The sequence below is a fragment of the Anguilla rostrata genome, chromosome 2 (assembly GCF_018555375.3).
Source record: "Anguilla rostrata isolate EN2019 chromosome 2, ASM1855537v3, whole genome shotgun sequence".
NCBI lineage: Eukaryota > Metazoa > Chordata > Actinopteri > Anguilliformes > Anguillidae > Anguilla > Anguilla rostrata.
In genome coordinates, this window is record NC_057934.1 from 46,981,298 (window position 1) to 46,994,792 (window position 13,495).

The 13,495-nt window shown below is 45.4% G+C and overlaps 1 protein-coding gene across 3 annotated transcripts in view; it reads left to right on the top strand.

Annotated features, from left to right (window-relative positions):
- caskin1 (CASK interacting protein 1) overlaps positions 1 to 13,495 on the top strand; it is an 86,825-nt gene that overhangs the window by 35,276 nt on the left and 38,054 nt on the right. For all 3 annotated transcript variants that reach the window (XM_064322611.1, XM_064322612.1, XM_064322613.1), the window contains exon 2: positions 7,945 to 7,996. In XM_064322611.1, coding sequence (XP_064178681.1) covers positions 7,945 to 7,996 — 52 coding nt within the window. The remainder of the gene's footprint in view (positions 1 to 7,944; positions 7,997 to 13,495) is intronic.

Genomic DNA, 13,495 nt, shown 5'->3' on the forward strand with positions numbered 1-13,495 from the left:
TATTGCAGTGTTAAGTGGGCCATATGAGAGCACGACGGCTCTTATTCCGCTCTCTTCGTTGAAGTGGAGCCATTATTACATTAGATAAAAACTGATGTGCTGCTACCTGGATTTCAGGCCTGTTATTTGCAAGCTTATTGCTTTTCCCCGGCGAGATAAGAGCAAACGCCTCGGAGGCGTGTAGGAAATCGGGATGTCGTCCAGATGTCCTACAGGGAGTAATCAAGCGAGGAGATTTGGAAACGCACACGTGAAGCAGCGGAAGGGGTTGCTGCGGAAAAAAGCAAAGGTCTGGCGCGCGGCGGGGGAGGGAGGGAGGGGGGGCGTGCTGTCTGGTGCTCGGCCATGGGAGCTGAAGAGGAAGGGACCAGGACGCGGTGCCCGTGCTTTACTGCCCGGCCTCCATGTGAGGGATCACCAGTGGCTGCATTCTCCATTGTTCCCTGCCAGTTATGTGCTCATTACCGTCATTATCTCGCAGCCTCAGATTCGACTGCCAGGAGAGTTTCGGGTTGGACTCGGCCCAGCTCTTAGTGAAGTGATCATTCCAGCTTCTCTCCCTTTTCTCCGGTGAAGTTTCTGCGTCTGCACAGGCACAGACGCCCACGGGGACATGTGCTTGAGTGGGAGGAGGTCTGAGGGGAGAGAGACAAACAAATGCGCTCTCTGCATGGGGTGTCTGCAATCAACTGAGTGAACTGCAGCTTTTCCGGAAAAGTCTGCAAGTAATTATTGTGAATAATTCTTGGGCAAACACAGACAGGCAGTTCCATCCCTATCTACAAATTACCAAAAATGACAGTCCCCTCATCTTCTCCACTCTTCTCCCTCTTAACTGCCTTGTGGCTACTCACCCAGGGAGTGACAACAGCAGAAATAAAGAGACAAGGCAAGTAGCATTCACAGGACGTTGAATGCTAGAGGCGAGTCCAGCTGCTCATTCAGTACAGGTCCTTATTTGAGTGTGTGTCCTGTGCCACCAGAGCACTTAGGGCCCCATCCTGGGAAAAGTATGTCATTTTAATGCAGTCTCGCCTAGAAGGAACTGCATCAGAGATACTAATTCTCCACTGAGATACATATTGACTCTGAGATGGGCGTGTGTCCTGAGTTGCACTGAATACAATTCAGTCCTCTCAACCCAACACATGGCTACAGATTGAAATCTGAATGTCCATTCCACTGAATTAGAAAAATTACCATTTATTGGTTATGGATTAACAAATGTGGTGGTATTCAAATATTTATCTTAGACATAAAATTGCATTGATTAGAATAAATTCCATTCGTATTGTATGCAAAACCATTGATATTCTCTTGAAAAATCAGCTGAGCTGTTATTTCATAAACTGGCCAATAGTTTTGCAGGATTTATAGCACCCTTTTGTGTGAGCAAAGGCTGTACAGATAAACCTGGCATGTTTGTAGGTCTCAAGCCAGGGTTGGCATAACGTAATTCAATGGGACACACCTTCACAGAGAGACTCCACTCATCTATCCTTCATATGTCTCCTTAAGTCCCACAAACCAGGATGTATGTAGGGATTAGTGGTTAACTGTGGAAGTTAAAGCTAAGTGTGAATGTCTTAAACCAGGATTGAGCCCTTTGTAGATTTTCAAGGGCTGCAGTGAGTGTACATTGCTCATTCACTGTTGTCAAGGAGTTAGAGTGGTGGCTTGCCGTAGTACCCAGCATGCTTTTGGTACGTGCATTCCAGGCATGTACAGCCACTGGGTCTGGCTGTGCACAGGAGTAATGTGGGCAGATGTTGTGGGCCTGTTCTGTCTGAGGTTTATGAGTCTGGGTTGCCACTTTATCTCTCCTTTACCCAAGGCCCACTCTATCAGCTGAGGAGAACCACCTGCAGCAGTGCATTGATGTTGTCTAGCTTAATGACAAGACCTGCAGATGGGCTGGATTTCATGTCACTCCCATGGATGAGGATGAATGTGATCAGCAGCACCAGATGTCTCTGCAGAATCCCTGTACTCCCAGACTGAGGGGTGAAGTTCAGATAAGGCAGTGTGGGGGTGGGTTTTTGGAATAGCAGTAGCCCTGCGTATGCTCTGTATGTGATTTCTGTGGAGAGGTCAGCTTCATGTACCATGTTTTATTCCTCTGTGCTCCATGGAGTCCCCTGAATTGCACATAGGCCTACATGTAGGACCATAGTAGATTCTATAAGACGGGATTGTAATGAACTATTGACTGACTGAAATGTGATGAACTGACTATTCGAAAGTTATTAATTCATGTTTTATTAAAAAGCAGTTTAATCATTGGCCAGTTCACTCATAAAAGGGCTATAAGTAGACAGATCACTGCTGTTTGATCCAACAGAGGTAAAGTTCCTCTGCATTGATATCTTCAAGCCCTCTGTTAGCTTGGAGTCACATAATTGAAATTAGATTTAAAATTTAAATGGAGGCTTATTTAAGTATGGTGTAAGTCTTGTATATGTCAGCTCTACTGTTGTTTCTTTAATCAGTTTTCTAATGTTTTTAAGTGAATACAAAGGACAGAGCCCACACATCCTTCACCTCTGTGTTTAACCAGCAGGTTTTTCTGCCAAGTCCAATAGTGGTATATTATTGGAAGACTACTTCAAGGTCTTTGCACATTCTCTGGTCAGCCATCTGAGCAGACTGTGTCCAAAGGCAGTCTGAAACAATTAGCTCTTGCATCACTATTTTACACAGCCTTTCCCTTGAATGTAAAAAGGATTATTAAGTAAATCTGCTGCATGTGATTGAGTGTGCAAAATGTAAGTTATTTTGTATTTGCATGTTTGTGTGTGTGTGCATGTGAGCACACATGCCTCTTTGTGCACATGCGTTGTGTAGACTACATGGGTTCTGTGGACCAAGCATAACTGCATGCATGGCGGATAAATGCAAGACGCAAATTTCCCAGATGTGCTGGGTATATGAGACCACAGGCATCCCTGACCTTCAGGTTTGCCCTCTGTCCAGCGCTCCTCCCCTGTGCACTGGACTTAATACCCGTCCTGTGCGGTGACTCACTGCTGCTTCACAGGGATGGACATCCCTCACGCAGTCACTCTCCTCAGCGCCGCCTTGCTCATCACCTGTAGCGGTAAATAGTGAGCCCGGGTCAGGGCCGACTCAGTTGGGTGACTCAGAGTCAGCGGCCCGAACGGGGAGACTGCAGAGAGCATAAAGCCTGAGTAGGAAGCCTGCTGATATCCCAACCGCGGGCCATTGCACGGTGGATTAGCCCAGATCCGGCATTCGCGTCTTATCAGCACGCCAGCCAGGGGCCCCGCTCATTGTCGGAGCCGCTCAATTCTCATCACCTCTCCTTTTTTAAGACGCTCCCTCTGCCGGCCGAGGGCGAGTCGCACCGCTGAGGCTTCAGTCGCTCGGCGAGAGGGTGGCTTTTGTGGAGGAGATTAGGGTGGCGGGAGGGTGCCGGGGCCCCGCGGCTCGAGAGCGTGCCTTTGCACTGAGCAGTGGACCGGTGCGGGCTGTACACATGCCGTCTGAAGCGAAGAGCGCTGAGGTAGAGCGTGTGTTCATCCTGACCCACTGCAGTCCCCTGTGACACTCAGCAAGGGATAATGCTATAGACAAGAGGCAGTGTGTGTTAGTGAGAACCATTTTGTTATTCTCCATGTCGTAGCTACATTTCAGCAAAGAATGCCAGGCATTGAGGTCACTGGCAGCCATTACATCAGCATAGACTTGCAATCGGTCGAGAATTGTGATCTTTCAATGGTTAAATGGTCAGTATGAAGTTTCATGGTTTGTAATCGAATTGCATTTTACCTGCCGTGCTTGCATTTCCTTTCTCCACCCCTCATCTCTACCTGCTTTCCCTGAACCTGAGAGGAGGGGATGCCAGATACTCTGCCCCCTGCCCTGAGCCTGCTACAAGTTAGGCACACTAAATAACAGTGCATGAGTGGGAGTGGTGGGGGTATGTCAAATGTTATAGTAATTTAATTTCAAAGTAAATGATTTACATGGTTTCTTAAATAGCTGGAATGTTTGGTTTTGCATTTCCTCCTAAGGTTAAGTTTAGTCTCTGATTCGTTCTCCTCTGATCATCCATTTCCACATCTCTCACAATATTTGGGAGGTGACATCCAGATTGCCATGTAGGCTGTACTATACATAGTGCATTGTGAACTCATTCTGTGGTGGGAGTTATATAACCTTTAATTATGTGCCTCACCTCGTAGTGTGGAGTCTCTTTCTAGTCTTCATGTCTCTGTTTTTGATTTAGCTATCTCTCCTCCCAGTCTGTCGCATAATGTGTCCTTCCTGTTGAAGCCTATTGACAGTTTTGCATATGGCCGTGACTAAGCGGAGAGTAATGTGATGCACCAGCGATCCCGGATCTCTATTGCACTGTATTAATCTAATTTGCATAATTCAAATAATTACTTGTATTGAATTAATGCCATATTGTGCGACGTGCTCATTTGGCATATGGAGTCATTTAATATCCCTCTTTGGAGTTAGGCTTTCTATTGAGAGGGGCTTTTACCTTCCTGTTCCCAGTCAGATCTGACTGATCAAAGGAGCCTCACAAAAGCAGCCGGTCAGATGAGGCAAACACATTAACTATGTATTAAGAAATACTGCCACCAGGAATACTGTGCTTCCCTGAGAAACCTGAATAAGTAGAGCAGCCTAAGCTCCGCAAATGTTTGATGAATTTTTCATGAATATCTCCTAATAGAAAATGCATATTCATGTTTGTCTTTACTAGAGACCTACTGATCTTCTGGACTTTGACACCAGTTCTACTATGACTGTGCTGTGCTGCATCATGGTCACAGTTCTACTATCAACAGCTATCAACCAGTGTAGACAGCCATCACAGGATGAACCAGGAGATCTGTGGATGAGAGCCTTGCACACCATCTGTCCGTGATCTTTCTGAAGAGGAATGAATTCTTTGGTAGTGACAATTGTCAATATTTTAAACGGTGTCTGGGATGCAACTCCTCTGGAATGCAAGTCAGCTAATGAAAATATTCCCACTCCCCTCTAAGCCCCTCTGTGGGAGTATCATATTCCAAGCTCTGCTCCAACTCTGATATCTCTCTCTTGCTTAAATAAGGCCTTGCTCCTCCAGAGACCTGTGAGAGCAGGCTTCCAGGGGTAACTCAAGGGCAGGCCAGGTAGTCCTTTTGCGGGGGAGGCGCTGTAATATATCCGAGAGAGCCGCTGAATTACTTTACCATGGGGCAAACAAGCATTAGAGAAACAGTTGCTCTACCTGCACTGAACAGACTACACTGAGACAGCTCTAGAGATAGGTGCAGACCTGGGAGCTGGGATCCAAGTACACCCATGTGTTCAGTATTAACGGACTCAGTGTGAGTCTCTCGTGGTGTCAGTGATTCAGATAAGGCTTCCCAACAGTGCTCTAAATGCCCAACAGATGGAAGAACAAGGAGTGGGACCAGTGCTGGCAGTGTGAGTGTGCCTAAATATGATTCTACATTTCTAATAGATCCTGAGGGCAGGAGAGAGAATGATTTAGAGATAGAAAGACACTCTGGGAAGAATCATGGCTCATTTATTGCCATAAATAAAGTATTGATACTAAGCCCACCGTTGACATGTTCTTTCATCCCACTGGGGAGTATTATGTTTTTTTTTTTTGCCTCATTTGCTGGTTTTTTGGGATTTAGACACAGCCTTTCCAAATTTTCCCTATTTTTCTGTAAAGCGTCTTTGTACTTTGATAGTGCCTCTGTAAAAAACCCAATACAAATAAAAATGAATTGAAAGTGGAAAAAATTGAAATCTATTATGTTTCAGAATGTTTGATTTGGCCCTTTGAGCCAGCGGCTGGTCATGGCACATTGGATTGATGGTCTCCTGGGATGCTTTCACTGTGCTGTGGAGTCTCTGCCTTGAGACTGAAGGTCACACTAACTATACACTAAGATACATTCAAATGATGTTGTATTTGTAAGGCTTACAACGTCCTCTGCAGTGATAGACAGGCAAGATCATTTGAATGAGCCTATTTGTAGCTTAGAACAGTCTATTAAGATTTTGGAAAGTAGTGGATTTTCTGTAGTTCTCTCTGAGTTTTCATTTACTGTGGTTTATATGAGTTGACTGCCAGGGCTCTGAACATCCAGAAATTCCCGTTCTGTGAACTCCCTGCTGTCCACTCTCTGTGTTCTTTGGATCCAGTCTATTTTGGACACAGTATCACGCTTATTCAGTAGCCTCCATGCCCAGAGTGGGACACGGTGGGGGTGCTCTGATAGCCCTGTAGAAGCAGTCCTCTCCACCTGGGGCTGTCCTCACTTGCCTTTGACAGGCCTTTTCTTTGGGCTGTCAGGCAATCCCGGGCTCACAGCTGAAACGCGCCGGCACCGTTAATGATCAGCTCACACGCTGCTCCATCCCCCAGGAAAGAGGAGAGAAATCACACGGGTCAGACTGACAGATGGACTGGAATGCGAAACTGAAGATTTGCTAGTGCAGCCTGCGTCGCTGTCCAAAAAGCACAGCAGTCCACATCACTCCTTCCCTCTGTTTTGTTTGGTTTCTATGGCTGATTCAAGCTGTTGCTCTGCACAGATGGTTCTATGGGCTGAGGCTCAGTCTCTGAATCCAGTCATACACTGAAGTTAAAAGGAAAACTAGGCAAAGATGGGAAATGACTCAACAGGGGAAACTTGGAACTCAGAGAGGCCAAAGGTCACAGAGTTCATGGCTGGTAGGAGGGAAGCCAGTAGACATAACGTGCTTTGCATTATTGAGTGTTGAGAAATTGAATTCCAAGGGGTGCCTTCACTACAAAGCACATTAAATAGTTTTTAATTTGAAGCTCATTGAGAAATTAGGCCTAGGGTTTCTTTCAACAGTTTTCACACCGGAATTTCAACCTCAGCTGTGACGAGAGCACAGTACAGGAATGGATCTAAAGACAGATTTCAGTAGTATTGAAGTAAAGGCTTTTTATGACTTGAGGCACTTTTGTAAAGATCTAATCTTCTACATAGTTGAGAGATTCTGGTTTGACCCTGCATGTATAGGCCGTAAAACTAATCTGCTGTTTAACTGACAGTGTGTCAAGGTCAGCATACTAGTGTGAAAGAGACTATAGATCAGAGGAAAATGGAAAATGTGCCCCCCGCTTTGCCTGGAGGCTTACCCCCTCTGCATACTTATGCTATCTAACATGGTTTCCTAAATGACTTATGAGTCATCTGTAATCACGCTCTTGTCTTTCGTTTGTTGTGGAGAGGTCTCAGATGAAGTGTCTTTGATTTAAGGCCGGGCCCGGTCAATGATCAGATGCTGAAAACTCCGGAAGAATTCCAGTCCCAGCAGCAAGGCTAGCGGATGTCTTTTCAGTGTGCAACAAAAGGCCGTGACATTTTCTATATGAGATTCTCCAGGGCGTTGTAGTGGCAGAGTTTCTGTTGTGGTGTTCATCGCTTCATCGTGTTCATGTTTTCTCTGTGTGGTCGGTTTTGCTGTTGAAGTTAGCGGCTGGTGGAGGTAGCTGCGGTGCTGTGGGTAGCATTAGCTCTCTGCCGGATTAAGAGGGCTGGGCTCTGCTTCCCCTCATTTTTTCCAGTCTGGTGGTTCTTGGCAAAGTCCGGTTGGAGAGGGAGGAAAAAGGTCTGTCAGTGCTAGCTCCAGCTGCACACGTGGCCGTATCCACGCTCTCTCTAGGCAGGCAGCTAGCAGCAGCAATTCAATCATCGGTCCACAGCACCCAAAGAATGCTCCCTCCTGCAGAGACTGCAGGATCAGAGAAAATGTGATTTGAATTTAATGTGACGCCTAAGTCATTTTGAACAATGCTACAAAGTGACCTAAACAATGACTGTGGTAACATAACATGCTGTGATGCACACATATATGTGTCAGTGTTAAACTGTTGAAAAGGCTTGCTGTTTTTAGTTTTAAAACTGTCTCCTTCTCTGTCTCTTCCAGAGTTGCTGGGTTCTGCCAAGAGGGTGAACGTCAACTTCCAGGATACAGATGGGTGAGTGAGAGGCAGTACACAGTGAGTGAGTGAGTGAGTGTTGTAGGCCGTGCATCTGCCAGTCTTTTTGGGTATTGGTGTGTGTGTGCACGTGTGTGTGTGTGTGTGTGTGTGTGTTTGTGTGTGCACTGCATGTGCGTGGGTGTGTGCGCACATAACTCATACGGATGCACCTATGTTCATTGCATTAAAATTCACTCTAAAATCACATCTGCAAAATGAACATAATGCAATGTTCAAGTAGCAAAAAGTAAACGCCCTTTCTCCAACCCCACGGTCTCTCACTGAGCCACTGCTCATTAATTTGAATGGCACATTGAATTAAATATTTTCAGAGTGAGACTCCATCATTAAGTGTTGAGGAATTAACTTTTCTGCTCTGTCAGATGAGTTATTACACAAGGTAGCAGTTTTCAGAGAGGACTTTGCCGTGCCTGACATATCTCTGCACTGAAAGCTCTGATTAGCAAGATCAACAGGGGGTGATGCTGCATTACACGTTTAACTGACATTTGCTCTAATGTCACCTGACATTTTAATATCAGCGCAGCTTTGCTGCAGCGAGTGAGGAGGTGGCAGATGGCTCGGGTTCTCTTGTGAGGAAAGTCACATAAACATAAAAGAAATGTTTGAAGAGTTTGCTGAACAACCGTCACTATTTGGAGATTCAGCTGCTTTTGAGCTGTATTTCACGATAATGCAGGGTGACTGTTTTACAGCCTGAAGGAGAGGCAGCCCGGTTGGTTTTCCAACGCATTTCAATCGCCAACTCTTTCAGAACTGAGGAGGGAATGAGTAAGGTATTGTCCTCACAGTGACTCAAGCGGCTAATGGCATGGCTAGAGCTGAACCCCATAGGGACTGCTTCCTGGCTGTACTGCATAAAGGATGGTTACATATATAATACACAGGCCTGTGGAGGCTGAGTGGACCCATGGCCCTGTGCTTTGGAGCTGCTCGCCTACAGGCTTCAGCTGCAGGACACCAGCAGCTCCCTGTAAGAAACCATCATCAGCTGCATTGAGTGGAGAAGGCCCGTGTCATACAGCACATTATGGGTGGATTAACTGTTCAGGGTGGCAAATTGCAGAACAGAAGAGACGGAACAGCATGGCCCATTTTCCACAGCACCTCGCGAGATCAATTGTGACGCACGTCCTTTCTAGAGGGCAAGGAGCTGACAGAATAGACACATTGGGAAGTAATGAGTGTGTGGGGCAGTGGGGATGCTCCAGCCACATGCTACCCGGTCTTGGAGCACCAGGTCCTGTATTAGCGACAGAAGCTGGACCTGGATCAGATGGATGAGGAGACAGAGAAATCCACAGCAAACAGGGCCAGATGGAGATGTGATTAAGTCAAATCGGGCAATGGGCCTGGGGCCTCTGACTGGCTTGCACTGCTGTGAGCGTTGTAGATTTCTCTACAAGCTATGCAATGAACACTTTTTTAAGGTAATCATGATTGGCTCTCTAAAAATGTAAATTGTTAACTAATATAATCATTAATTCTTTAAATCTGTGCTTGAGCTTGCAGGGTGGGTGTTTCACAGCAGAGCCACAGTAAAGATGGCCTTAATAAAGGTGACTGGTCTGAGCAGAAATAGAAGCAGTGCTCCTGGGATTGTTGGGTAATGTAGGACTGCTTGCCTGGCTGTATGTTCGCCACGATGCCTAAAGACATTTAGAGGTGAATAAGATTGCTCATCGTTTTTTCAGAGGGGCCTTTACAATGGCCTGCAGACAGCAGCAGGAAGCACGAGTTTATCCGGTGGTGTCTGGGCTGGTTCTTTTATTAACATGCAGATCAGGTCCCCCTGTGACGCAGATGTGCTGTGACATCACTGAGGCCCATGGCTCACTGACGAGGGCCAATCAGGCGCAGGGAGCACAGACTCATTCCTCACTCTGCAGCGCGCCTATGGCGGAACAAGGTGACAGTGCAATTACTACAGCATCACCGATGCCTCACACGGCTGACACTGAGCTGCTGTGAAGGGACAATAAAGGCCATTTATTGCATGCACACTCCACATTGCACCGCAAACTGTCCACAATGGGCTTTAACTGTCTACAATGGGCTTTAATTCCTTGAACTGGGCTACATTTACTTACATTCTGTAGTGTTCATAGCCGGACAATGTTGTGTTCATTCATCCTTGCTGTACAGCGACATATGAAAAATTTTCAGCCGCTGTTTTGCTGATCTATTCTATGAGCTCAGTATTACGAGGGATCATCATTCACAATGAGAGGCGTTTATACTGCAGTATTTAAAAAAAGACAAGTACCAGTGTAAATGTGCAGCTGCCCTGGAAATGTGTTGTATATTTTCTCGCCTAAAAATCAGAACCCCCTCAGCGGCACCTCCCTCCGCAGTGGCTGAAAAAATAGCATCAGTGTGGCGACGATTGCCCGCCCACGAGCTGGCACTGCCACTGTCATTAAAGCTAGCGTAGAACTGCGGTCTCATAGCCCAGATATCTGTCTACTCAGTGGTGCCTGGAGTTCTCTGAAGGCATATGGTTTCATGAACAGAGGAGGTAAGAGTCTCTGTGATGTTAAAAATGCAAATAAACGTAACTGCAGCTATGCTGGCTTGGTTTGTTGGTGGCTGAGGAAGAAGCCGCTGGAATGAACAGCAAACTCGGTCTGAATAAGCACTTTAAAGCAAAGATTTTCCACAGGAGAGGGGAATAAAGAAAGTCTAGAGAAGAATAAAGAAGAAATCTTTTGTTGGAGTGCATGATGATTAAACAATGTTTGTACTCACCGCATTTCCTTTGGGTTGGACATTTTTGGTCAGGTAATGGTCAGATGATTTTTATTTGTTTTTTCAAAAATTACATATTTCTGTATACTGTAAGCTACCTGTTTTTGTGCTTATGTGGTGTCTGTGTGCTTTTGTTGTGTTGTGGAAAAATTGTATAATTTCACCTGGGTTGTAGGGGAGGACTGTTATCAGTATGGAGAAGAATGAGCTGCTTACTATCTGGCTCCAACAAGGATGTAATTGGTTATGGAAAGTTGAGGTCGATGGTGCCTCTGTTAAGCAGACAGAAAAAATCAATGCAGTGGAACTTGGTATTACAGCTGCTGGACACTGGAAGACATCTTGAAGGTCATCAGATAGCGAGGAGATAGAAATTCCCTGGTGTGTGAGCCATTGTAGAAATGCAGAGCAGTGTGGGTTCCTTTGTGTTTTTGTTTCGGGAGTGCTAGTTGAGAAATGAGCCAAACAGGAGGTTCAGAAGAAACTTTCACTGTTGCAGTTATAAGATCTTTTTAATTGCAAAGAGCCTTAGTGTAGAGTAGAAGAGAGATGAGTAGCTTCAATCAACCCCCCAGGGCACAACACTACGGTCGTCTTCCTTTGTCGCCCTGATCATCATTCTGGAGAATCTGGAGCTAAGATAGTCTCATGAAGGTCATAGGGGTCATATGCAATCTACACACACTACCAAGCAACCCACTGTGCCAATTGCATGTGCAGCAGAGATGTTCACTGTGAGGGCCCTCAACCAGCCCAGGATTATAAAAAAAACCTTCATTTTCAAACCTCCAGGCACATGCCTCTTTATCTGTAGAGCTGTGTTTGAGCTGCAAACACAGAGAATATCATTTTTGTCTGTGCAGTTGCTCAGAAAAACAGTACAGAGCCTCATAGCTTGAGCTTTGTCTTTGTGGTTTGGAGCAGTACACACATACACACACATACGCACACACACAGGCCAGATCCTGCTAATTTCAAGCAAATCTCTGGCTAGGATTCTGCAAATACCTCTCAGGTCTACTGCAGTATTATTTAAGGAACAGACCCTTCTCTGGGCCAGGACAGTGGAAAACACATTTCAGTGAATGAACTAGTGATGGTCCAAATAAACAAAATAATAAATAGTAAAATGATTTTTAAAAAGTTTAATGTCCATGTACTGGCTTCCAAAAGGATTGTCTCTCCCTCAGATTGTGTCTGAGCTTTTTAAAAAGGAAATCAATAATCCCAGCTGCAAAATGGTGTGCCCTCTGGCACTCCGATTCCATGTGCTAGTATCTGCGCTGCTACCGTCAGCTCACGAGGCCTTGTGATATGCAGCCAATTAATATGCAAAACATTATGCATATTTGAAACGTGATTCTACCCTGTCAGAATGTAGTTGTTGATGATTGATGTCTCCTTCAGTAGATGTTAAAAAGGCTGTCCCCACAGAGTGATTGTTGCCATGTGGTAATGAAAGGCGTTCCTTGTAAACAACAGAGCAGATGAAAAAAATCTACATGTACATTTGTTATATTCTGCACAGAGCTGCCCCAGAAGGTTGCATACTGAACTGATTTGCCACTTGTGCATGTTTAAAATACAACGACCCAGGCTTCCCTGTAATCTTTGAATGACAGTCAGTTCTAGTCATTGTAAAGGGATGCTTCATTAATCCCACAATGGGTGGGGAACCCTCAATCACAGGTGAACATGAACTCTAAGCTTTTGCCCTCTGTGAAGCTACTTAATGAGTCACTGATGCCCTGATGTATATAATGACTTTACTTAATGATGCAAAATATTTTCTTCCAGTCTCTTCCATCGGCTAACCTTTTCCTACCTGTAAAGAGGAATGCGATGATGACACAGCAAGCATGTCCCTGGAGTGCTCATTTATTTGATTCTGTGGGCCCTTCCAGAGTAATTACCAAGTGACATTCAAAACACTGGAATAAATTAAGCAGTTTTTAGATATGATTAATGAAGGCAGTGGCGGCTGTCTGTCACCTGTAGCAGGCTGCCTTTGTTGGAAATACACTCACTGGCCACTTTATTAGGTACACCTTGCTAGTACCGGGTTGGCTTCTGCTGCTGTAGCCCATCTGCTTCAAGGTTCAACATGTTGTGCGTTCAGAGATGCTCTTCTGCATACCTCGGTTGTAATGAGTGGTTATTTGAGTTACTGTTGCCTTTCCTTCAGCTAAAACTAGTCTGGCCATTCTCCTCTGACCTCTGCCATCAACAAGGCATTTTCGCCCAGAGAACTGCCGCTCACTTGATATTTTCTCTTTTTCGGACCATTCTCTGTAAACCCTAGAGATGTTTGTGCGTGAAAATCCCAGTAGACCAGCAGTTTCTGAAATACTCAAACCAGTATTCAAAGTCACTTAAATCACCCCATTCTGATGCTTGGTTTGAACTTCAGGAGATCGTCTTGACCATGTCTACATGCCTAAATGCATTGAGTTGCTGCCACGTGATTGGCTGATTAGATATTTGCGTTAACGTGCAGTTGGTACAGGTGTACCTAATAAAGTGACCGGTGAGTGTATATCGTACAGGTATCTCACACACACCAGGCTGTGTCCCTGTCTAGACTGGGTTGTGCCCTTACTATAACAGATATGGCTGCAACTAGACTGTGAAGTTATGATATTTAATTGATGTATTGCTGTGCGCTCACTGTAGAAGCTGCTCTATAATGGATATTGCTGTTAAAAGGCTCTGTCGTTCTCCTTCAGC